Here is a 27,920-nt window from a genome sequence, read left to right as displayed (position 1 = left end):
CAAGCAAAGGAAACAGAGTGCCTCGCTACATTCATTCATGAGTTTCTCATGTTACACTTCCATGTAAAGTGGACAAACACACTGGAATAGAGAGCACAACCCAAATACACAGATGACAATGAAATTATGATATGATAGATATTACGTAACCATTGTGAATAATTCCATTTTTTTTTTGTGTAATACAATGACATTCAAAAGTGTCCAATACTTTTAGTGGCCACTGAGGTTCTGATACTAGTATTATTGGTCTGAACACAAGAGAGACAGTTGGTTTACAGCAGCTCCACTGACACAAACACACTCGTGCAAATAGTTCATAATCGGAGTTATGTGATTAGCGCCAATCAGTTCTGTTACCAGACGAAAGCAGCTGTGATCTGTCATGTTTACGCCAGATGGCACAGTATGTCATGTATATTAAATTCAATCTATAAGTAGGTTTAATCAGATTATTACTTTATTTTAAATCTTGTGTAACCATCACACAATCACCTCCTCATTACACTTTGCATTGCATTGCATCATCACATTCTGGTAAAATGCAAGAAAATATACAATATTAACAGATATAATCAACGATACTAAAACAAAAACAAAATGATATTGAATCCAATGTTTATTTATTAGTAGAAAAGAGAAGAAAAAAAATCACAAGTGGTTAAAACATTCATTTACATCATTATTATTCAGTACCAGCTGGTCACTATAACAACACACACATACATATAATGTAATGCATCACATTTCTGCACATTGTCTCATGCCCATTCACTATATAAATACTCTATGCAGTTATTAAAATTGCAGTGCATGAACAAACTTTGTACCATTGTGCATAAATGTCACAAAGCATAATGTAAACAATAATAGAGCACAAATGACCAAAGAGATTCACAGTTCTACTTCCTGGAATATGCTGGTGCACAAAAAAAGGTCTCATTTATACAGTGTGTGTAATATGTATACACACACACACACACACACACACACACACACACACACACACACACACACACACACACAGTTTAAAGATGCAACAAATATGAATAATGGCTATTTTGATTTGGTCATAGATCATGCGGTTGCAAGTTTCACCATTACTAAAGCTGAAAAAAATACCCATTTTAATATAAAATAAGTAAAAATAGTAAATGGTATTGAAAATAATAAATATAATGTTTATTAAAAAATGATACAAGTCACACACACACACACACACACACACACACACACACACGCACGCACGCACGCACACACAATATATAAAAAAACATATTAATAAACATTATATTTAACATTTTTAAAGACAGCGTAAAATTTTGCTAGATAAAACTAGGGTAAACCTGTTCAGTTAAACAAATACAGTGAAAATCCCAAATGACATAAAACAATGGAGTGATGCATAACTGTACAGAATACAATAAACAATGCGGGCCTGTTGTAAATGGGGACCACCGACCTACTTTAAGACAATGATCATTTATTCTGTACATAGAATCAGAATCTACTCTGATGCTTTAATCTGTAATTATTTGTAGAATAAATCTAAGCAATATTATTAAAAATTGAAAATACGCATGCAAATCCAATTGTGCTTAGAGAATAAAATAAAAAAAAATATTACATTTTTTAAAGTTTCCAGAAAGAACACAATACAAAAAAAAGTACACAATGGCCAGGGCAGCTGAATAAAGACAGACAGAGAGAGAGGTGTCGCAAATGTCTTCATACGTACTGCTCTTTGGGGAAGGTGTATGAGGAGATGGGGCCGACGGGGGGTGTGGGGTAAGTGAATATGGCGGTCTGGTTGCAGTGCTGAGTGTAGGGGGTTTGGGGCAGGAAGGTCAGAGGAGGTTGAATGGGAGGAGAGTGCTGCTCCAGATAATCCTCTTTGTTACACGCCAAGCGGTAACTCACGTAGTCGGCCGTGTTTGGGAGCTCATCGTAGAACCTCCCGGGGCTCTGTGGGAACAACGATTCAAGGTCAGATAGAGAGAAAGAGAGAATGAACGCTGTGTATATTTAATGAGAGTGCACAGGCACACGGCTGACACTGTCACCCTGATATTATTCATGCTGGTGCTGACACGCTCAAACTTGGACCATTTTTTCCAATTCAGAACACATAAATGTTTAAAAAGTAGCAAAGTTCAAGTAAGTTATACAGAGTTACTGCTAAAACATACATTGTGATAATAAATACACCTGATGGGGGTCTTGTGAGAGGTATTAGGACTCAACAGGGAGGCAGTAGCAGCATGTTTGTTCTCTTCTCCAGTAGGAGGCGCTCTCTACACACTAAGGCTGAGGCCAAAGGCAATTCAGGTTTGTCATTAAAGCCCCAGTACCTCTATTCAGGTCGGTAGCCAGACCGTGGTGCATTAGTGCTTCTTTTCATCTGATAAAATGGACAGAGGCCATACCGGTGTTTCTGTGGCTTTACTGAGTGCTCTCTTACCTGGAAGTCATCAGCTGCCTTCTTTTTAGACGAGGAAGGCTTTTTGTGGGCAGGGGAAGAACTATTTCTGCAATAATAGAGAGGAAGAGATGGAGGATCTTGACCATAACAATTCTATAAAACAACTACAGGCTGGTTTCATTTTGTCTTATGTCTTAGATGTCAGAAACTTTAGGAAAATCAGACTGTAACAGTCAGAAAGTGCTCTACTCTTTACCTATAAAATTAGTTGTTATAAGTAAGTAATATAAAAACGTTAAGCTTAGAATAGGCATAATTTACTATTTATAATAGAATGATTTTTTTTATAATGTGAAAGAGTACAACCAGCATCAATTTATATTATGATGCCAAATCGATTAATCGTGATTAATCGCATCAAACATAATCGTTTATGAATTCTCATTTATATAAAACATTATATAATTTACTGCTACCACAGAGTTAAAATATATATAACTGGGGAAAGAAAATAATTACGCAGTTCAATGGTGAAGTCTCAGGATTTGGATGAGGTATCCTTCCAAATGTAGCATTTTAACTGAGTTGAGTACTTACGAATCTTTGTCTGACCCTGCGTGTTTGTGCCGCTTCTGTTTGTTGACCAAATATATTGTGCCAGCTATACAGAGGATGATGCCCAGTGCAATCACCCATCCAAGGACACCCATAACCCTCTCTGCAGCGCTCAGTGACTGGGGTTTCTCTGCAGGAAAAATAAATGTTGGCCATCTCCTTGCTACAGTAATTCAACCATATATACACTACATAACACATAATCACTGTCACTGACTTTTTAATAATCGGATACTTTAAGTATTCAAATGTGACATGCCTCTGAAACATGTTTCTGCTTTTACATGAACAGGAATAGCTTTATTGTTCGGCAAGTCCTATTATTTTGTGTTGATGAGAAAAAAACCCACACATCCGGCTCACATTAGCTTACATGCCCTTCTTTTGTGCAAACTCATACCAACAAACGGGGCTGCCATGGAAGGTATTCATGGGAGCTTTCACTTAGGTCATTGTGTACATAAAACAACAATGATGTCAATGCAAACTGGTAAAAAGGGGATTTGCCATGGGGTGCTCTAATGGCTGTAAAATAAATGTTAATGGCATAATGTTTCCTCTCAAATCAGACACCCAACCTCAAATAAGAGACCTACACCACAAAGAATGTCCAGACCAGATGACCCCAAACACACTTAAATTGCTCTGCTTGGAAAATGAGTTTATCAATTTATTGATTCTGGTATATTATATCACAAGAAGAATATTATTCATAATCAGACAAAAAATACTTTAAAATGCAACTTTTTTCTTGACTATTTTAACTGACTTGATGTACATTTTTATTAATTTTTCAGCCGAGAATTCACAAGACTTATTAACACTTGTGCTTTCACAATAAATACAAATAACAAGAACAGCAAAAACAAAAAATTTATATCTGAATAGGTTTGTCTTGGCAGCTTAATAAACGTCAACACATAAAGAAAATTACGAGTGTAAAAACACAAATTCTTCCAATTAGCACAAAGCACAATGTATTAAATATTGTACAGCACATCCTAGGAAAGTCCATTAGCTGAACAACACCAAAAGCCAATGTAACATTCAAGCAGTTTGTTCCTCAGTGTCATAAAAATGAAATCATTTTACATAAAGCGATTCAAAACACATACAGTCTAGTACAACGTATTTTTGTATCATCTCCAATAACTTCAAATAACAACATGAACATTACATCTTCAAGCAGGCCTCATATTGTAGATTGCAGCCACTGAGACATGCAATGAATCGCTGACTCTTGAAAGCTACACCCACAGTTTATTTGATTGTTTATCTACATGTTCGTATATCTCAATAGGTGGTATTTGACTACTGCAGTGCAGAGAAGTATTGTATTGTATAATGAAACCTGTGATTATAGCAGCCAGAAAGTCACTATTCTGTTTCAATAACAACAACAAAAACACAATATCTGAGTTTCCAAGAATCATGCATAAAATTATATCCACAGTGTAAGACTTTCACAGTTTATAGGTTATAGCCTACAGTTTTACTTGCCCTTAAAGTGAACACTATATCCCGAGGCGAAGCTGCTTTCTCAAAACAATGGCACTGTCGATGTTTTCTCATCCAAACTTGACATCCATTTTAAAGGGCTGTGCTGACAAATACCCAGTGCATGTTAGTGATATTAGCTCTGTTACAAAACCTAATGAGCCAGCAACCTAAACATCATTGAAAATAACTGATTTAGGACATCTACCTCGGTAGAAACTCCAACTTCAAACTCTATTGAAATCAACTGTGAGTTAAGTTAGCATGTTGCTAAGCTAACAGCACTGTAACTAAACCTAATGATTTAACATCCTAAATGTCATGGAAAGTGACCGATTTGGGATGCCTAAACAGTTAGAAACTCTGTGGGTCACGTAAGTGCTGCGCACAATAGAAGGCAACTCACAGTTGATTTCAATAGAGTATGAAATTATGTGGCTAAACTAACCGCACAATACTCTATAATCATTGTGGAGGAATTTAATTAATCATCACTAACATTCCTTTGTCTTGCTGGATTAACATTTATATGCTTTGAATACTAAATGTCCCCAACACTTGGGCCAAAGTTAGTGTGTCTGAATAAAACAAAAGAGGAAACAAAACTAGACAGCTGTCTGAAAATATATTTAACCTAATAACTTGAGCAACAAGCTGGAGTATCAAGGAATCCAAATTTAACAGAGAATTATATATGAAGAACAAAAATTATGTAATGAATCATGTCACCTTTGCCATGCACTTATTCTATAAACTGTTGTAATCTTTTTGCTTGTGGGATTCTCTGGAGTCTGTCTGGTTACTGCTGCGCGCAGGTCAGTGGAACACTAGAGATCTTATTCCCAAGTGATAGTGTTCACTGGGGGGGCGAGACGTCGCCCGACTCTTAGGCGTCCGGGGTTACCAATGTAGTCAGGTAGCTATAATTCTTAGGCATTTGATGTAGTCAGAGTAGCTATAGTCTTAAGGTGATGATACACAGGGCAACTTTTTGAGCAATCTTGCTGAGCGATTGTTGCTTGGGCACTTTCCCTTTGAAAATGGGCAATACATTTCTATCTGGATCATTTAGATCGGTCGTGGGCTCTGTGTGTCATCTGGTTTGTTGACCAGCAACATTGCCCAGCAACATTGCTCAAAAAGTTGCCCTGCGTATCATCACCTTTAGGCATTTTATGCAGTCAGTATAGCTATAGTCTTTATATAGTCTATTATTCTTAGTCATCCTGAACTTAATTCAGGTGCACTGGAGAAATTTGAACACAACATACACAAATATTTGGCAAAATAATTAATTTTAATTACATTTAAATGTATTGAAATAAAATTATTTCAGTGAGTTTATCGCAATGTATTATGGGATAGTCTGGGATGTGAATAATTGTGATGCTGATTTAGAATTTGGCTGAAATTGGCTATTTCAATAGGCAGCATAATTATACAATATGCAAATGTCCAAAAATGTTCAAATAACTATGCATAATTATGATGCCGGCCATAATTAGCGTGCTAGGTTTTGAAACAGAGAAATTATGTCATGCAAAGTCATCGACATGTCCAATCATTGGTCAATCTCCAAACATCCATCATCATTTTGGATTTTCATGCCAACAATGCTGTCTAATTTCCAACGCCAGTTTGGATCCCAAAGCCTGCTTTAAAAGGAAGTTGATGGCGAAGAACGAGAAAATAGCAAAAAATGGACGTGCTGAGAAGTTCAACGTTTTGAATTCTACACATACCACTCTTCTTTAGAGATGACAGAGCCGTCCATCTGAGGAACCATGTCCACTGAGACCTCCACCTCAGATCCATACTCGTAAAAATAAGTCTGCTCGTTACATTCGCATCTCTCATGGTCCTCGATCAGTCCCGCGCAGTAGGTCTTCATCCTGCTGTCATGGCAGTAAAACTCCTGAGTGCGTCCTCCTAAAATACTGGAGCCTCTGTAAAGTTCCAGCTTCTTCTCTTCGTCTGATTCTTCAGAGAAGGTCAGACTGTGAGGAAGCGAGGGGATTGGCGGCACGCTGCCAGCCTTGCTGTAGCCATTTCCAAGGATTTGCTTCTTCGTACTGTAATTTCCTTTAAATGTGCATCTCCGGCGATAGAAAAACACTACGAGGAGCGTAATGGCAGCCAACAGCACTGTGCCACAAACAACAGCTCCACCAATGACGGCACCTGCTTGCTGTTGCTCCTGAGTCACCTCGTGTGGGTAGCTAGGGAATTCTGGGTAAGGAAAGAGGTAGTCATATTGAACACTTTTAAATAGCATAACAATATGAGGTTGTTAAGGACCTTGTGCACAGTTTTTGTTCACGTGTTGATGTATTCCTGTTGAAACAGGAAGTGGGGGATCATATCAAAGGGCTTGTATCTTTACTTTGAACAGCCCATACTACTGTTCAAAAGTTTGAATGCAAGTTTTTAATATTTTTGAAAAAAGTATCTTGTGCTCACTAAGGCTGCATTTATTATCTATAAATTAGATAAAATAGATTTTAGTTTATTAGAATGTTTTACAATGTAATTTTATTCCTGTGATGGCAAAGCTGAAATTTCAGCATCATTACGCCAGTCTTCAGTGTCACATGATCCTTCCGAAATCATTCTAATATGATGATTTGGTACTCAAGAAACATTTCTTATTATTATTAATGTCGAAAACAGTTGTGCTGATTAATGTTTTTGTAGACACCATAACCGGTTTAATTTTTATGTATATAATGCAATGGAATATATAGCATTTATTTGAAATAGAAAACTTTTGTAACATTATACATTTATTTGTCACTTTTGATCAATTTATTGTATCCTTGCTGAATAAAAGTATTAATTTATTTTAAAGAAAATATTACTCACCCCAAACTTTTGAACAGTAGTGTAAATGTGCTAAAAGCTAAAAAATAAAATTAAATCATACTTTTAGGAGTACATTTACATATCGGACGCTGACAAAAAGCCACAAAAGCTCAATTTCGATTTCACAAGGTCTTTTTAAAAGCAACATAGGTAGGAGGAGGGAGTCAGGATGGGGATGACTTTTGTTTTCTTTGTACAATCCCAGGTGCCGTCACTACACCAAAGAGATCGAACCATGCAGCAGGCCGGAAGAACCACACATACATGAACACACAAGTAAATGTTTCTATTCAACGTTTCTATAGACCACACCTTATGTTAACATCATGCAAAAAGGGAAACGTTTCAGGAGATCCTCAAAGACTATGGTTCATTCAGAAGCCACACACAGACAACTTGCAGCCACATGCAAAGTGCTGCACCAGCAAGCAGGTGAAAAAAAAAAAAAAACAGCTTAGGGCCAAAGAACTAAATACAGTTTCAGGCAGTGAGAGTCCACATTGTTTATTGACACAACAATGGCATGGTAATGCTTAAGTGATGTTTCAGAGGCAGTCGAGAGTAAGCTTAGGGTAAAAGACTAAAAGATTCACATGTATATTCAAGGTTCACATGCACAAAAGCAGTTAAGCATTTGGTCCAACAGGAAGTGTAAACAATGTACCTGTGACAATGACCTCAACGGATGCTGAGCCTGTCCCAATGCTGTTGGTGGCGTCACAGATGTATGTTCCCGCGATGTCATAGGTTACAGGACCTTTGAAGATCAGCACATCGTCACGAAGCTCTGCTATACTCGGCATAGTTCCATTCAAGCTAGAGAGAGAAATGCTCATCAGGTTTTGCATGAGATTTCACTGATGCTAAGATGCAAAGAACAACATCAATTGTAAGTGCAATGCAAACCTGAGTTGTAATTATTTTCTGTGGTAATCGACAGATTTCTTTTGATACTGAACCCCGAAAATTACTTTAATTAAAAATTTGTCATTTTAGACTACGGCATGTTTTGAGATCGTCATCTATTTCAATATATTTTAAGTGAACGTTCTTTGAATGATAAATAAATCAGCACAGAATTCAAAGGCATGTTGTTTACTAAGACTAAAATGACATACTATCTCCACTGAAACAAAGAGATGGGTGGGTTGGCATCAGCAAAGCAGGTGAGCTGAACGTTTTCTCTGTTCAAATACCAGTTTCCATCGAAGCCATCTATCAACACCTCTGGATCATCTGTAAACAAGGAGCAAAATACAACATAAATGTATCTAAGTATTTTTTTTCCTTCAATGGACACTCAATAAAATTGATAAAAAAAGTAACAAAATTTTTGGAAAAAGAAAATAGTTCTAATTGAGACCCCATGATGTATTTTTAAATACATATTGTTCATATATCTATAGTACATATATTTAGTCTTCAGTATCACAAGAAACATTTCTTAATTCTTATTATAATCAATGTTGAAAATATGACCCTTCAGAAATCCTTGATTGGTGCTGACGTCAAATTCCAATCATCAATGTGCGGTTTAATATTTTTGTGGAAACTGTGATACATTTTTGTCATGATTTTTTTAAGGAGTATTAAGTTCAAAAGAACAGCATTTATTTGAAATAGATTTTTTTTTGTAACAATGTAAAAGTCTTCAGTGACTTTAAATTAACTGAATGAATCCTCACTGAAAAAGTATTTTAAAAAATCCAATTAATTTTTTTTAACTTTTACTGACCCCAAACTTTTGAACAGTAGTGTAAAGCATGGTTTCTTACACTGAATGTTGAGCGTGACACTGTCCGTGAATTGTTCGTCATTATATGTGGAGACGCATGTGAGCAGCTGTTGGTGTATTTCTCGACTGGGAATCACCAAGTAATCACTGCGCACGGTGACAGTCCCATCAGGGTTGCGTATCTCCTGAGTGTTGGATTCTCCATCCAAATCAGTTTCCCATGTGATCACACTGGGTGGCTTCCCATTGGCAGAAACGCACGTGGCAACAGTCATCTTCAGATCTTTGGATCCCGCCACTATGGAGGGTGTGGACAGACTCATCTGGATCATGGGGCGAACTGCAGGACAAATACAGAGGCTTACAACACAGGCGACTCCTGGATTACTGCAATATTCTGTCCCACGTTATGTTTTGATAGCTTTTCAGCTTATTACTTTGTGTTTTTCATTAATAACTACAATGCTCTATATAATCAGTTTTCATGGAAAACAAACTTTGAACAGACAAAAGCCTCATCAACTTGGAAAATGATGCAATACGCACAGAAATTCTTCTTCTGTGAAATGAAATGGTTTACTAATCTCAAAACCTAAAAAATAAATCTCAGTTTATGTGATGTGAGCACTACAAAAAATCCAGCAAAATCCACTGCAGCACAACCTTTCACACACAGCATCTAGCCGTAACTGCTAAAACAGTAAGTGCTTTTACACTGCTCAGGTACTGAGAGTAATCTGATGATGGTGAGTTTTCAATGAATTACTAAAGCTTAATAACCAAAGGTTTAACTAGTTTTATGTAATATATCCCTTGAACTGTCTGAAACTGAAAGGCATTGGAACTTTTTCAGTGTCAAAGAGATAGTTCACAAACAAATTTTCTCTACTCGTCATACTGCAATTGTTTGCTGAAATCATTTAGCTCTTAAATCTCATTTGGAGTCATATTTGTAAATGCAAAATGCAGTAAAAAAAAAAAAAAAAATCAGCGTTTGTGGTATTTGTGGCCTGGAGAGATTGCAGTTGGTATTAGGAGGATAGCAGCATTACATACCATAAACAGTGAGATTAACCATGTTCTCCCTGTTGCCAGCTGGGAAGGTTGTGTACTCGCAGATGTAGGTGGATTCATCCGACAGTTTTAGTTTGTTGAAGACTATGGTGGTGTCCTCCAGGGAAGGCGTGCGCTGGCGGATGGCAGAGTTCTTGAAGCGCACACGGTCTTTAAAGGGGGTCAGCACCGACACGCCTAGGGTTGGATTGGCGATGGCCACGTTCTGCTTAGTGCCGTTGACCAGCTTCTGCCAGGTGACCTGGGAGATTTTTACAGGTGGGTTGCTGTTGACAAACTGACAGCGTAGCTCTACCTGTGAGCCCACAAATCCTGACTTACTGCTATCCATCTGGACCATTTGACCATGAACATCTGGGAATGGAAAGATTAACAGTCAGTTAGGGTTTTGTTAGTCGCCATATGTGGATGAACATGTAAAGATCAAATCAAGAACGATAATTTTTTATATGTTTATTTATTTTAATGATGTTTTCATAAACATATTTCTATCCTGACAAAAGTTTAGCATGTATTTGGTCTTGATTGAATAGATCTGCTACACTGCTGAACAACAACATGAAATTACCCATAGCAGATCTATACAGGTGGAGCTGGGGAAGGTGGAGGGTTTCAGAGGAACTCTGAAAGCCCAGTACAAACTGCTAAACAACAGGAACCAATCAGCTTGTTCCGTGTTGTTAACGATGTGATTGTCAGTAGGTTGCGTTAAGGACCCATCAGCCTGCCATCTGAGTTTAATGACAGAACTTGGTATTTATTGGCTATGCCAAGTGTTTTTAGACATTTCACAACTGAACTGTGAATTTAATTTAAATTCAAATTAAGGAATTGAAATTCAGGAATTGAATGTTTCTTGAGCAGCAAATCAGCAGGGTCATGTGACACTGAAGAGTGGAGTAATGATGCTGGAAATTCAGCTTTGCCATCACAGGAATAAATTACATTTTAAATTATTTAAAATACAAAAGTTTTTTTTACAATATTTCACAATCCTGTTTTGTTGCATTTTTGATCAATTAAATGCAGCCTTGTGCAATAAATTTGTCACAAAGCTGCAGATGGCAGATTATGATATTACACTTTAAATTATGGCACTATTAAATCATATGTTTAATTCAAATTTAGATTACTTCTTATTTATTCTTACGGAGCCTGATTGATTTAGTTTACCCCTAAACGTTAATTAATGCATTACTATCAAACATGTACTAACATGTTTAAGGCTGCTGTTATTCATGCATGAATCATTATGACTCCTCTCGTAGTTAATGATCGCTCTTCATTGGTTCATGATTAGTTAACTTAATATCTTCACTAATCACAAGTTAATGTTGAAGTAACTATTAATTCAGGTGTGATTATTCATGCCGTTATTGTAAACTGTTACCATTTCACTTCTTTCATTCACTAATTCAAGCTTTCAAGTCATTAAAATCTTGGTTGTTAAAACGACAATGAAAAAAATATATAAACCACCAGTAGGGCACATTGTTTACTCAGTCCTGAGATATCCTGTATGGGTCCTGCATGTGCTTTCAAAGCTGAGGCAATTAGCTCAGTAACTTCTCTAATGGGTACATTCAGCTTATTGGCTTAAAAAGACTTCTCTATCCATCAATACTATAGAATGGGGAGGACAAAGAGTAATGAAAGGTGAAGAGAACTGAAAGATGGAGGATGGAGTCTCTTTACAGTGGGCCTGAGCGTAAATAAGGTGCAGCAGCTCCTTGCGACTGGGCTTAAATCTAGTTGTCTAAAAATAGGAGGGTTTAAGAACCACGGGTTCTTCACCCGCCCTGGCTAAAGGGGTGTCTGTAAACACAGATTGTGTTTACCTGCAGAACATGTGCGTGATACTCCAATCCCAGGCCTCCACATAGCCAGAGGATTCCTGGTGTTAAACCACTTAAAAACAGGAGAAAATCCCTCTCCAATATAAGGCTACACAGTATTGAAGTAAAGTCCCTTACATAACCATAAACAACATTTCCCCCCCTCTTTTTTTGGAAAATTCAAGTCCTTTCTGTGGAAGGGAGGTTCAGATTTGTCAATTGTGGTATTTGTGTGCTTTAAATGATGACAAAAAGAGTTTATGGGATTCAAAACACAAGCTACTTTTTATTCTTTTGTATTGACAAACAGATTTTTGAGCGGGAGGGTAATGCATTGTTTTCTGGTTAATTTTAAAGTTCATTACAATTAAGATCAAAATAGATTATATGTTTTTATAAAACTGTTCTTATAGAAAGAGAATGGAGCCTATTAAAAATACACACTAAAATATGAAACATAAAGGATAAAAATAACTGAAATAAAAATAATATTAATAATAATAAAAATAATAATATTTTTTTTTTGTATAAAAATCATTTAAAAATAGCACATAGCCGGTTCATATGAATCCAGCTAAACAGTGATGACCATGTACAATGCAAAATGCATCTATTAAAAAAAAGTTAAGTCAAATGGGACATTAATGAAATTATTTTGCAAAATCAGATATGTCTTTAAAAAAAAAAAACATTCCAGGACACAAATTTAATAATGTTAAATGCCACCCTTAAATCTTCGGTCACTATAGATAGGGTAAGCTTTAAAAACAACAACAACAACGATGGAAAAATAAATGCGAGTCAGTGGCAGGCAGAAAGTCAGTCCTGGATTAGAGTAGACAGTGGGGGAGCAGACTGGCGTTCCCAGGCTTTAGGGCTGCTCATGAGAGCCTGCACAAACACAGCAAAGCCCCGCTGAATAGGAGGCTTCTGGACGACAGGTTAGAGGAGGTTAGCGACAGCAGCAGATTACAGCACTCATGATATTGAAGTTCAGCATTGCTTCCAACCACATGAGACAGACATCAGTCCAATGCACGATGCTGCATTAACCTGCATTATGGATACCTATAAAGAGAGATGCCACATAATATCCAGCTAAAGCCATCCAAACACCCTTTGTCATTAACAGATAAACATTTACCATGGAAATCATTTACCATTTGTGATATCCATTAGTAATGTTTGGGGAAGTGGGCACATTTGCAGATTATATTCGGGAACAGATGAGAGGAGATGTGCAAGTCAGGCTATTACATTTTATCATCTTCTATGAAAAGATTCAGCACCCGAAGCAGTGTGTAATCATTATTTTAAAGCACGTTCAGTTTGACATAATTCATATACTACATTCCGAGTCATTTTTCACATTCTTCCCCTCGAGAAAGATACTGATTTGAGAACAGCACTAAATCAGTGAGTTGAACTCAAGAACCAGATCAGTCTGATTCACGAACAAATCATTCTGATCATTTTGTTTATGCGAACCGAATCAACAGATTCGCTGAAAAGATTCAGCTAAAATTTTTGGATCATATTGCTTTGTTGTTCACATAAAATGATCGTATGGCTTCAGAAGACTGTAATATACTGTAGCACATGATTCATGATTTATGATGCTTTGGTCTCAAAGCTCCAGTCCTCACTTAAACCTCACGTAACATTCCTCAAAAATTTTCAGTTTGTGTTCCACAGAAGAAAGGTGACCCAAAATGAAATCAACAACTTACTAAAACAAAGAGATCTTACATTATCAGGCTATACATTCACCAGGTGATTTGCAGATGCCAATAGAGTGCCGAAGTTATGACGTCACTTTGTAGGCCAAAACGCGGAAGTGAGTCAGCATTTTAGCACTTCCGGTTCCCTCGCTCTAAAGTCTATGGGTTTTTTTAATGGGTTTTTCCTAAATCGCCTGAAATAAGGTCTGTGGTTAACCAAGCCTCTAAATATTTTCACGTTTTGATCTATGACATAAAACACACCAGTTATAACCTGCTTGTGATTTTTTAAACTTTATTGTGACTTAAAAACGGTGGTTGCTAACAAGTTGCTAAAAGGGACTACATCCATTGGCGGGGACTTTAGACGTCATCATGACAAACAGGAAATCTCTCACTACTAACCCACGTTTCAGAGACTGTTCGACAATGGTGTTTTGTTTTGTCCCGAGATGCAACCACAAGTCGTCGAATGAAAGATGCTCGTTTTACCGTTGCTTCTGAGATGGTAAAAGCGTGTTTTTTTTCTGGCGAATTAGCAAATGGTATGCAAACACAATCAAACATAAAGTGAAAGATAATCTTTATTAAAGTTTATTTTGGGCACAATGATGAGGCATAATAATCTTAATCACAAAGAAAATAATATTAAGGTTTATATAAACTAACAAAATAATAAACAAATAAATAAAACATTAACAAAAGATTAAAAAATCTCAGAGAGGCACGCATAAACACAATTAGTTTCTAACATTTTTGGAAAAAACTAATGGGCAATATTTCTTATGAAAAAGTGGATAAGTGTTCATACCATAGGGTTCATACACAGCGCAGATCATAATGAGCGAGCGTGTTTTTTAAATAAAGTTTAAGGAAGCTTGAAGCGACCATGGTCAGAGTGGTGTGCTGTAGTCCATTTATAGCCTACCGTTAGCATTTTATATCTGACGGCTTTATTTAGGCTTCAAAATTGATACATTTTGGATTAACTTGTAAAGATTATCTTGATAGACAACATCGTGTAAGGGTCACAACTCTTTGTTGAACACAGATCTTATTTTTGGCGATTTTCTAAGAGTCTATGGGGAAAATGCATAGCTTTTCGATCGAGGGAACCCATGCGCTAACTTCCGGGTTGGCCTACAAAGTGACGTCATAACTTCGGCACTCTATTCAAATACACAAAAAAGGAACCACAGAAGCCAGTTTAAGTACACTATTAAAATAAAGGTTCCATAAAAGGTATCGGCCAATATGTTAATTTTTAATGTTATCGTTATTGAACCAATACAAATATTTGGCCGATATACCGTATTAAAGCCTTGAAATATGATTGAAATCCCTTAAAAAAGGAAAATACAGTGCAGAACAAATCTGTCAGATAGGCTGCATACAATTATAATGAGAAAATTATAATTGTGTGCTTGGGATGTGTCTTATAATGGTGACACTTTTGTTTTTGAAATCAGGCTCTCAAAAATTATATAAAAATATAAAAAAAATATAAAAATATATATTTGGATTTAGATTTAATAGTCAATAGATCAGTTATCGACTTTCAAATACAAATAATTATCGGTAAAATTTTCATCCCTAATAAAAGGATTTTCATTATGATTCAGGATTCATAATTTTTTCCACAATGACTTAAACCTGTGACAGAAACTAAAACAGGATTTGTCATCTGCACATGATGACCCGACACACTGGGGTGGACTGTGCCTCGTAAGTCAGCTGTCATGACACTGAGCACAAAGGCTAATAAGAAATGAAAGCCCTCCGTCAACAAACGGGACCAAGAACACAGTCCAAACTGCTGTTCAGCTGTCCAGTCTCTTCGCTGCATTCGAGAGTCAATCGGAAAAGACACAGACATTTCCACACAGCATGTACTGTCAGCTCAGAAATTTGTTCAGACATTTGTTGCATAATAAAAAAGCAAACAGAGTTCCACAGCTTGGCCTCTTATCAAATTAAAGGATTAGTTCACCTCACCCTCATGTCATTCCAAACCTGTATGAACATTTCCCATGCAATTCCGTTTTTCCATGCAATCCCAATGGAATGACCTTTCAAGATTTGAAAGGATGGAAAAGTGTGCTATATTCCAAGTGTTCAGACACGAATTGTGCATTTATTGTTGACTTTAAAATGGGTGAAGGTAAGATGAAATGGATCTGCTATGCTCTGATGAAATTTGAAATCTTATGTTTTCTAATCCAAGTAGATGTTTGCACAACGTTAGTGCAATATACAGCATACCTGTGGATCAAACATAGGGTCATAAATGTCACATACATATGACCTCATTTCCTCCCACTCTGCCGGCGGACTGACAAGCTCTGGTCTCTGAGCTGATTAAAAGCTTTGAGGAATAAGAACTACAGTGTATCTTACACCTAGCTATGCAGAAGCCTGATGAACATTTCCAATAATTTTATGAACAGAATTAACACATCTTATCTATATGCAACAAACTCAGTTTTGAACTGCAAAAGTCCACACAAATGTCTAATTACCAAATATTTAACCATAAACATATGTCTATACAGAGAGAGAATTTGCCACAGCACAGTTCCAACACCAAAAACACTTCAAAATAAAACGAAAGGGGTTGATTTAGGCGGCCATTTCATTTTGTGCAATAAAGCCTTGATGAATTACACAGCCTCTTATAGTAATTTTACAACCTGACGAAAAGTGATACTAGTTCCACCCTTATATGACTCAGGATGGATTTGCTTAAATCCCCCCAAAAAAGGAGAAAAAAAAAAACGTGGTCAATATGCATGTCAATTGCTTTTGCCAAAAACTTCTCGTTCTGCTTCACTACTTGGGTTAGATTCAAGAGCGAGCATATCTCAGGACCACTTTTATCTTTAAAGCCGAGCCCTGTCTATTTCCACAGGAATGTTCGAGAAGATTTATGATTATAATCCGCACTTCTACATTTCACTAGTTTAGCGGGACAGTTATCATAGGTTTTTAGGAGTGTGAAATTAATTCTGTTCTTTCATTTTCCCCTTCAGTAGAATCATGTTCATCATCTCACAGGTCTGATTCTAATGAAGTACATATAGAAAGCAATGACTTAAAACCAAGCAGAGATAAAGGAAGAGAAGCCATAGGTTGAGAGGATTTTTACATTTGTCTTCACTCTAACAAAAAGTTCAAGCCAAATCTGTGAACTGCTCATGAAAACTAGCTTGTGCTGCCTTACTTCTTGTGAATGTGCCAAATAGCAATTATTCTAACAGTACCATCAGAAACAAAAGCATCACTGCACTGCTGTTGTCCCTGAGAGCTGTCCATCATGATACTCATCACAATCTCTAAGCGCTAGGCTGTTAATCTAAAAGCAGACAGGCAAAGCTGGCGATATCTGCAAAAGAGCTGTGAATCGCTTTAATACACCAACAAGCCATTGTAATAGCAGAAAAACAACATTCATGTCTGTTCCTAAACAATTAATTAATTCATAATGTTTGAAGATGAGCCATTGCTTTGTCTCTTCAAACTCAACATGATACAGATGCAGCCGCCAATGGAAAGTTTGAAGAAATTCTGATAATCACTTCTTATCATACACAAAAGCTACTTGCATACTTTTGTTTAAACATATACTTTCATACTTATATGCCTGCAGGTATAGCAAAGTCATCTTCTAATATGCACTTGATGCTAGTAAACAAAACAAGGAACAGTATGTCCACACAGCCTTGTCCATATTTTAATGCATTCATATTTTCAATTCAATGTTAGAATAATTTCTCTAATCCAGTTTGATATGTAGAGACAACTAAATTTAAGCTATTCATATTCTGGCTGGGTCTGTGTGCATCCAATGGTGTGAGTTTGGAGGCGGAACTAAATGACAATACCGTCCATTGTTGGTCATTATTCTTGCAATTCTGTTAGGTGACTTTAGTGGTGCGGATATTACATACTTCAACTTTAATACTAGTACTGGCTGATGCTAACCAGACCTGAGCACTACAGCAGTATGCTGCCTTAAGCAAGCTAGCATGCTTAATGTGATGTGCCAGTAAGCCGTGAGGGCCCTCTCTGAATAATACCATCAGGCAGGGTTCTCAACTTTCACCAGAAGACCTACCATTACATGCAATGACACTGATATCTCTCTTTCAGCTGGGGTTCTCAAGAGGAAATGTTGGATTTGTGTACACTTATATCATTAATACATTTTTGTACACTCAATCAATTCGGAAGTACAGAGCCGGATGAGACGAGATTGGTGTTGCTTAAACAGTGGCTGAATAAAACATCTTTTAAAGCTCGTCTGAAGTCTTGTTTGTTCCTTCCACATCTGTCTGGGATGCTAGTATCATTAATATATTTTTTATATATTAATATATAATTTATATATTTTTGTACACTCAATCAATTCAGACGTACAGAGGATGACAGCCAGATGAGACGAGATTGGTGTTGCTTAAACAGTGGCTGAATAAAACATAGTTTGAAGCACTTTCTGAAGTCTTGTTTGTTCCTTCCACATCTGTCTGGGATGCTATCATTAATATATTTTTTAGCATTGCGAAATTCAAGAAGGACAGGAGAACATAATGATTAGAACATGATACAACTGGAAAAAAAGAACTGTGAAAAAGCAAGTAAATAACATGGTGACAGAACACTAGTCCTTTTTTAGTTTATGAACAAATCATTTTCATTCACTCATATTAATTGACTCATTTTTTAGACTTACTGAAGTCTCTTTCGGTTAAAAAAAAGACTGTTTTGGTGGAATGCAATTTCAATATGATTGGTGACATCACCTAAAAACAAATACATCATTCAATGAGCGGGTCTGAGCTTTGAGTCTGAGATTCGAATTAGCACTATCTTGTTCAAAAAACAAACTGGAACATCTCATACATGAACAAATAAACGAAAATCCCAAACATAACAAACCCTACAATTAAAATGACATAAGCACATTACTGGCTATTATTACACGACTCTGTGGAATACTTGATTCTGATTGGTCAATCGCGCCATCCAGCTGTTTGTTATTCCCCAATAACAACCGGTAAAAACTGATGACACAAGCTCATCCGGGTAACTGAAGTCAGTGCTATACGCTTTCTAGGAACGTTTTTTCTTCATGGAAATTTTGCGTTTGGTGAGCTAATAAAATAATATTTAATTGTCATCCAGATATCGTGGCCTTTCATACAAACCAGCTGCTGCCATTTTGCAACAATTTTTTTGTACACTAAAATGGATTATAAGATAACAAACAGGTATGATTTTAAAACGGTTTCATCTCACATCAATATCTTATCCCCATAATTATTTATGTGGCGAAATGCCGTATAATAAGTGGTATACATGTCCGTCTATTTTGAACTTGCCGCATTCTAGCAACTGATTTCTTTTGCGGAAGCTTTACGTTTAAAGGGCACCTATTATGGAATTTTGAAATGTACCTTTCATGTAGTGTGTAACATAGATCTAAGTGAACAAAAACATCCTGCAAAGTTTGAAATATGAAAGTGCACCGTATATAAAGTTATTGTCTTTCAAAAGTAAGAGTCGACTCGGAGTCATTTTTATGAATCGTTAGAAGACCGAAGCTTTTTCTCTGACTAGATGACGTCAACTTGTCAAGTTATTTGAATATGATACGCCCACTTATTGCGCTCCAAGGCCAGGGAAAATATCAGGGCGACGAGACGCTGTGTTCTGAAGTGCGACTCAAAAGCCAACTTTTTTCATCTGCCCAAGGAGGAGCATTTGAAGACTAAGTGGCTACAATTCATATATACAACTATACCACAGAAGTATAGTCCGAGCCGTGTGCTTTGTTCGCGTCATTTTGAAGACGATTGCTTTTTAAACGCAATCAAACTTGGATTCGCGAGCCGACTGATATTGAAGGAAGGTTCAGTTCCAAGTGTATTTGCATCAGCTTCCTCCTCCGTATCACAACCTGTAAGTGTTATTAATAATTGTTGCTTTTATGTTTTATGTAGCATGCTTAATAATTGTGTAAGCACCGTTTAGCTTCTAGGTCTTCAATGACAATTGTATTGAGATATGTGAAGTGTTTGTCGTTGTTTTCGGAGTTGTCTAAAGAATAGAATAATACCTCGTAGTAACGTAACTGCATTTTTTTTGTTGTAAAAACGTTATGTATATGCATCGGGCTAATGCAAACAAAGACTGATTGTGCTTTTACAATATGAACTCTGGGCTATGCTCGCTAACGTAACATTAAATTATTTATCTTATTTTTAGTTTTTTACTACAAACTACAAAGCAGTGGACTATAAACATTATTATAACACGATTTAATTGATAAAAGCATCATTGTACTCCGTGTTAAACAGTAAGTATTATCTCTGTAAACACTGCTGGGTCATCTGACCAATCAACGCAGATTAGCGTCGCGCAAAGGAGGGGTTTGGAAAAACGAGTCGTTGAACGAATCATTTGGGAGTCGGTGAGCAAATCAGGTAAAAATAAATGCATATTATACGAAAACAAAAGTGTTTTTTGACATTGCATGCACGTAAAACTGTTGTTGGGGACTCCCTAAACAACATTAGGAACATTTTAAATGTCATAATAGGTGCCCTTTAAAAATATTGCAACTCAAGTCAATATTTCATGTCTAATTATTTACTTATGTGGCATGTAGCCGTGTAATCGGGGTCCTGATCACTCCGTCGGGGTTTATTCTGTGATAACACTCGGCTGGATTTACATAATCCCTTACTTATTGGTGTCTTTTTTCTACAGAAAGTACCTGGTGTTTAGGAGTTTATGCACTCCTTCTGGAGTTCCTTTGTAGATTTAGAGACACACAAACTTAAATAAAGGACACCAAGAATAAGGCTAAATGATTCAATGACACATTAAAAACAAACTCCAATTTGTCATCAATGATGACCTGAATGAATCAGTGAACAACTCTGAACAAATAATTTTGATGAATGGATTCAAAAGTCTACTGAGATGTATCAAAATCCCCAACCACTACAGAACACTGTTAATCCAGATTTATTTGATATGCATTTCTGATGAATTTTACCCCATGGTACTGATTTGAAGCTGGTGGGTTGATACAGTTGAATCGTTTTAGTGATTTGTCCCTCAACTTCATCACAGCTCATCATTACTCAAGCTCAGAGGGTTGCGACGCTTGTACTGAGATGTCTTATATCAAAGCCGTGGTTTTAGTACAATGACCTGTTGCCAGAGTTCAGCCCTTTACTACATTACCCACTGACTACTGCATCGCCTGTTTAGAAAAGACTCCCAGTATTGCCATGGCAACGGTCCAAGGGATAACAGATGGTGGGAGCGTGCTCAGTGGCAGTTAAAGAGGGAGCGCTCATAGTAAGGGGGGAAAGTGGGTCAGGATCAGCCACAGCAGGACCAGACAACGCTTAACACCAGACAGGCCACACACACATACAATGTTCTTCAATAATTCCTTCTAATTAGATCTGCAAATGGAGGAATGCATTCATATTTCACATGGATTAAAAAAAAGGCAACTTCTCTTTTTGTTATTCAAGAACTTTCGGTAACGCTTTACAATACGGGCGCACTAATATGCATTATTACATGGCTTGGTTAAATTCTAATGTTGAATGCGGTCTGATATTTCTTGATGAATTTCTTCATGAAAAACAGAGCGTTGCCATGGACACGGTGTTCTTTAACGGATGCAATACAATCGTTTTTAAATCAATAAACTCCTTTTTAAATCAATATTTTGTGTCAAATTATTGATTTATTTGGAGGGTAGCCATGTAGACAAAGAAGAAATTCTTCTGCTTGTCAATTAACATGACGTGTGTATCATGACTCACTTTCGTATGAAAAACTAAATGTAATATAAATGTGAAATGTCATGTAGGCTAGAAAGTTTGGTAACACTTTACAATATGGGTGCACTAATATGCATTAATTCATGCTTAACTATGCACAGATAATCATTTGTTGATAAGCCATTTATGGGTTTTGACAGTTGCACATGCAGTAAATGTAATGTCAAAGAACGTTTTTTAAGGTTGGGCTGCACACAAATATCAACACACCAGAATCTGACCTCCTGACCACTGTTACACTGTTTAAACTGGACGAGACCAGCTGTCTACACCATTGCAAGTCCATTTGTCCTTCGTAACAGAACCAGCGCAAGAGCTCGGTGTACGTCAGAAATAGAGTGTGGCATCAGTTTACTGTCAGGGTTTTGTCGTGTAGCGTCGTGCCGCATCCAGTGTAGTATCACTGATTATAATGGGTATATTGTCTTTGTCCAGCAGTCAGTGTTATGAAATAGCAGTGCTCGGCTGCATGTTCTCAGTGCACCACGACCTCAAGCTTAACCTGACATATTCCTGTGCATGAACAACAAGATACTGGATGCGGCAGATCATCGGACTCAGTGAAACCTTGGTTGTAGATGGTTGGAAATTGAAATCCATGGCTTAGTGTGGATGTCGAAACCAGAATGACATATTACTTAACAGCTAGTTAATAGTCATGTGCCTCAAAAAGTAAAGTCATAACATAATGATACATTTGCAAATCATCAGCTAATGAATCATTAAAGCAGACGAAGTTGAATTCGAAGTTGAAATATACTTCAACATGCATGGCTTAAACCCCATTGTGGTAATTAACGCATTAATTTTTAGTTAATAAAATATGTTAATACATTATGACACATTTAATTAATAACAATTAATATATTAATTAATCTATTAACCATATAGAATCTTTATTAGTTGCTGATGCAGTAATCCTTAATTAATGGTTTAGTTCTACATGAGTCATACATTAACAAATTATTATCTGTGCATAGTTAATGAATTAATGCATATTAGTGTAAAGTGTTACCGAACTTTCTAGCCTATATGACATTTCACATTTATATTACATTTAGTTTTTCATACGAAAGTGAGTCATGATACACACGTCATGTTAATTGACAAGCAGAAGAATGATTTCTCAAGTGTTAAATGAAAAAGCCAGCACAGGCTGAAGTGACAAGTAATCAAAGCTGAATCAACAGTATCTTTACTCTCCACATTCACACATGTCAAATTTCGGATGTTGTAAATCATTATAGAAACCAACTGAGATTTTTGTTAATGTTAATTAAGTTCACCAGCTGCTAAACATCCTGCATGTTTCTTTAACTGTGCCTCTATCGCCTATCAGACAGGATGACAGGAAATGTAATAAAGTTTCTTTGTTTGTTAATAATAATCAGAGAAATCATGCTCAAGTTGCTCTATTTTCGGATCTTACCGAGGTAAAATAGACATCAGCAATCCAACTCTATGATATGCCTAATGTGCAACTACTCAGTTGTACGTTATTACACAAAGTTTAGTAATATAATATTATGCGCAACTTGTTGGATTCATACACAAATTTGACAAATGTCATGTAACTTTACTTTTTTTTTTTTTTTACTATTTTACCATCTCTGCAAACCTAGCACATTTGGTCACGCATAAACTATTAAAGGGCTAGTTCACCCAAAAATCATCATCATTTACTCACCCTCCTATTGTTCTAAACCCGATGATCTGAGAGATTTCTGTCCCTCCAGTCTCTACGCAACTAACTACCACATTGACACTTCAAAAAGTTCATAAAGAGATCGTAAAACTAATTAATATGCAATATGATTTGAGCGGTTTAGTCCAAATTGTCTGAAGAGACTCGATCGCTTTAATTGATGAACAGATTAAATTTAGACATTTATTCACATATAAACATTGATCTGGTGTCGTCAGTTGCAGTTGCGTAGACTGTCAATGGAGGGACAGAAATCTATTAGATTTCATTCAAAATATCTTCATTTGTGTTCAGAAGATGAGTGAAAGTCTTATGGGTTTGACTTGTGACCTGCATGGACATGTTTTCGTGAGACTCGCCCATACAGCAAAATATCAATTAGCCTAATATTTGTTAACCTACTGCTGTGGCATTAAATGCAGGGGATTACATAAGTGTGTTTCAATAAGGATTTAATTCTTGTTGTAACTGCATTTAAACATTTTGTGGCTCAATCTCTGTCCTTTCTAAAGTCCACTGCAATGGTTATTTAAAGCATGATAAACTCTCATGATAAAACTCTCAAAGAGGCCAGTAGCCTACTGTATTAACACACTTTTAAAATATCAACAAGAACATGTGAGCAGTGTGTTGTTGTCTGTTTTCCCAATGTTAGCGTGCTGTTTATAAAAATAAGACAGATAGTTAATATTTCATTTCATTAACAGTTGAGTCCAAATGGCTCATCGAAAATAATGCTGCAAATCCCACTATAAATCCCACTATATATATACACAGAATCAGATAAATCCAGCACACTGCACATGTGACTGCTTGAACTGTTGATTTATTCCCCACTACAATCGGATTGCCTTCTTTTTCATGAAAAAAACAATCACAATTGACCAGATGTTTCTTAAGTGTAGCTTCTAGGAAATCTCTGACAGCCCATGTGTTTGTAAAAGAAGAAGAAGAAGAAGAAGAAGAAGAAAGCAGACTCTGCGGACCTTGGATGTTACATCACAATGACTTTGATGCTGGTGCACATTGGTAAATCCAGTTCAACACAACAGAACATAGTGCCAGAACGGATGTAAATTATGGCAGCTCATGCTCAACCAGACTCTTGCCTCACAACATGAATTATAATAACACTTCAGGTCTAAAAGCTGTTAAGATAAAGAGAGTTGTACAGTGTGAAATACTTCTGAACTTTTAAGAGCTACTCTTCTACCCTTTGACTCTTCATGCTGTTCTCTAGGGTTACATATGAGACAGGCTGATATTTTTACAGATATGCTCACTTTTCATCAATTCATGAATATAAAACAACAATATTATAGCACATTGCCTGATACAGGAAACAATGGTGTTCACAGGCTTATTGTGTCAAATATAGCAGAAATAAAACAATGAAAAATGGATTCTGTACTTTTAGGCTACATTATACATCTACACACAAAATAGTTTGTATTGGTCAGAAAAAAACAATATACTATTAGGGCTGTAAACGATTAATCGTGATTAATCGAATCCAAAATAAAAGTTTGTGTTTACATAATATATGTGTGTGTATTGTGTATAATTATTTTGTATATATAAATACACACACATGCATGTATATATTTGAGAAATATTAGCATTTATATACTGCATATATATTTTTATATGATTTATATTATATATAGAACTATTTTATATATAAATAACACATTTTTCTTAAATATATACATGCATGTGTGTGTATTTATATATACAAAATAATTATACACAATACACACACATATATTATGTAAACACAAACTTTTATTTTGGATTCGATTAATCGCGATTAATCGTTTACAGCCCTATCAATATTAAAGACTGACCGATTATCAGTTTGAACAATATTTTGTTTTTAACCAAGACACACTTTTCTACCTTATCTGATTATTTAATATCATTTTTAGAATACATCATGGAATGCCTACATGGTGGCATCTAAACAACAGAGCCCACTGTAATTCATACCTAAGTTAAACGTTTAAGACATATAATTGTAGTTGTTTTTATTGGTTTATTATTTTTTATTTAATGTATTATTATTATGAACAATTATTGAACATAATTGTTCCGAATAATGATAATCTAATGCGTGTTTTAATAACTTAGCTATTATTGCTTCAATAATAATAATAATACAAACTGGTTCTGTATATTTTCTAAATAGTCTGTAATAGGCTCTTGGTCTTAAAAAAAAAACACATCGTGGAATGTCTATAGGCTAGCTACTACAAGTGATCGACAATGTAGCCTAGATTGTAACAAGTCCAGTCAAGAATATTTGTATAGCGCTTTTCACAATACAGATTGTATCAAAGCAGCTTCACAGTATTAAATTAAAATAATAATAAAACGTCCATGTTTGGTAATGCTAATCAATAGTATTATTCATTGATTAATTCAATTGAATATCCCCAACAGAGAGACATAGAAAAACATCAAGAAGAAAGAGTAATGAGACCGTTTATCTTACCTCTTATCAAAAGGATGGACATCAGTGGAAGAACCAAATTCAAAAACATCACGGTCTTGTTAAAGAAATAAATTCAAAACAAGTGATGCGGTACGAGATTAAGAGAGAGCACAATCCTTAAGATAACAATTATCCAGGTTACCCATTTATTGAGTTGTGAGAGGAAAACTGAAGATGTTCAGATGTCCAGTTGTTAATTTGAACTTGTCAGCCAGTTCGGATGGGCACCACGCGCTGGACCGAACCATTCAATACTCCGATTCTGTAAAGCAATTACGCATCACGCACTTTGAACTGCGCGCGTGGGCAGCTGATCGAACATAAATCAGCTTAAAGCGCGAAGCACTGAGATTAAAGAAGAATGGACGACCGTATCAACATAAACCTGAGGTCTCTGTCCAGTTGCTGCCTAGACTACAGAGTGAACGGGTTTTGTTCGCTCAGTTGTAGCTATATCCTCCTGGAGTTGTTATCCTCATCCATGCGCCTTTGCCAAAAGTCTCTAAAAGGATCCTCTCTTCCGCGGAAACTAGTGTTATTAACTTTACCTAACAGCAAAACTTGTGTTTAGGAAACGTCAATTGACGCAGACTAGCACAGAATTCAAAGTTGCGCGTAACTCGCATCTCTTGTTTGATTCGTCCGGTGATTAGGACAATACGATTAATGGATCACAATTCCAGGCGGAGCTCAACTGTGCAGCAGGCATAAAAAGTAAACCGAAGTAGGTTGTGAATAGTTCATCGGTTTCAACAATATGGTATATTACTGATCAGCTATAAATACACGATATCATCCAAAGTCTGATTTGTGGACTATTTTAGGACACGTTTAAAGGGAATTTATTTTAAGCGCGTGTCAAATGTAAATGGTCCTACACCTCCCTCTGGTGTTTATTAATGAACATGCAATTTAAGAACTGCATTGCAGTGTTCAATGCTTAAACAATAATAAAAAGATAACTATCTTTATGTGCTGTAATGTATAATGTGATATAATGTTATATTACCAAAAACACTGCAATCGTATACCAAAAATTAAATAAAATCAAAAAGAAAAGAAAAAATAATGATCAATTTAGTAGGCCTACGGTAGCACAGATTGCATTAATTTTGTCAAAATATTAATGCTAATCTCTGTGTACCCCTGGAAAGCAAATTCATGCTGTATTCTGAAGCGGAGATGCTGATCTGGAAAATTGTTAAAAGTTTTTAAATGGATGTTTTTTTGCTTGTAACATTTGCTTGTTGTTATAAAAATGATGCAAACATTGCTTACAGAGATCTAATGCCAAATTAGGTTTTATTCCTACTTAGTATACTTTTAGATTTGTATTTATTTATTAACATTTCTGTTATTGTGTCTAATTTATTTTGGTTATTAAATAGGCATTTTCATCTTAAATTGTAGGGACTCCAAGCAAAAATAAATTAATGAGCTACGTTTGTAAGGTACCGCTGAATTAATCTCTTCATTTGATGTGAAGGGCAGGTTGTCATGGCTTATTTTGAAATCCTTTCAAATGTAAAACATCCACCAGCATTGTTATCAGCTGAGGCAAATTAACAATTCAAAATAAAGCAGTGGAATTAATTCTCAACTTCAGCAATGAGCTATCAGTGCTTTTCAAAAAGCATACCTTGTCACTTAAGGAAACACTGGAGATGTCACTGTCACTCTCTTTGAAAAAATAATAATTCATCCATATGGAAGTAAAGCAACAATAAACACTGTCGTGTGTGATATTCACCTGTCTAGAAACAGCGTTTGTCTGAGGTGCATCAGTCTTCTTCTGATTGACTGAAATCTTTGTGGAACTGAATATACCTGCATCCATCTTAGAAAATGATGATAAAAGCCTTTTTCATGCTAATTTGTCCTCTAATTTAAATGCAAAACGCAAGAAACAAATATGGCGTATAGCACACCAACAGATTTACTGAAAATAAACTGCAAGAGGACCAAATGATTGACAGCTGTCAGGGATAAAAAAATCTGATGTATTTACTTTGATTAGTACCTAATGTAGATTAGTACTGTTAGTGTCTAAATAAAAAAAGTCTAAATAAAAAGCTCAAGTAAAGAATTTTTATTT

The 27,920-nt window shown here is 36.1% G+C and overlaps 1 protein-coding gene across 2 annotated transcripts; it reads right to left on the bottom strand.

Moving 5' to 3' along the window:
- Positions 1 to 439: 439 nt before the first annotated feature.
- nectin1a (nectin cell adhesion molecule 1a) lies at positions 440 to 26,630 on the bottom strand. 2 transcript variants are annotated; one of them, XM_079585461.1, is made up of 8 exons: positions 25,826 to 26,630; positions 10,188 to 10,559; positions 9,172 to 9,471; positions 8,515 to 8,632; positions 8,061 to 8,212; positions 3,020 to 3,167; positions 2,462 to 2,528; positions 440 to 1,965 (listed from the first exon to the last, which is right to left on the bottom strand). In XM_079585461.1, the coding sequence occupies exons 1-8, from the start codon at positions 25,872 to 25,874 to the stop codon at positions 1,729 to 1,731; spliced, it is 1,443 nt and encodes a 480-aa protein (XP_079441587.1). In that variant the 5' UTR covers positions 25,875 to 26,630; the 3' UTR covers positions 440 to 1,728. The 2 variants fall into 2 exon arrangements, with proteins under 2 accessions (XP_079441587.1, XP_079441586.1); XM_079585460.1 differs by lacking the exons at positions 440 to 1,965; positions 2,462 to 2,528; positions 3,020 to 3,167 and adding an exon at positions 6,155 to 6,763 and having other exon boundaries at positions 25,826 to 26,459.
- Positions 26,631 to 27,920: the final 1,290 nt, after the last annotated feature.

This window comes from Phoxinus phoxinus (assembly GCF_949152265.1).
Source record: "Phoxinus phoxinus genome assembly, chromosome: 17".
NCBI lineage: Eukaryota > Metazoa > Chordata > Actinopteri > Cypriniformes > Leuciscidae > Phoxinus > Phoxinus phoxinus.
This window is presented reverse-complemented; position numbering and strand designations above follow the sequence as displayed.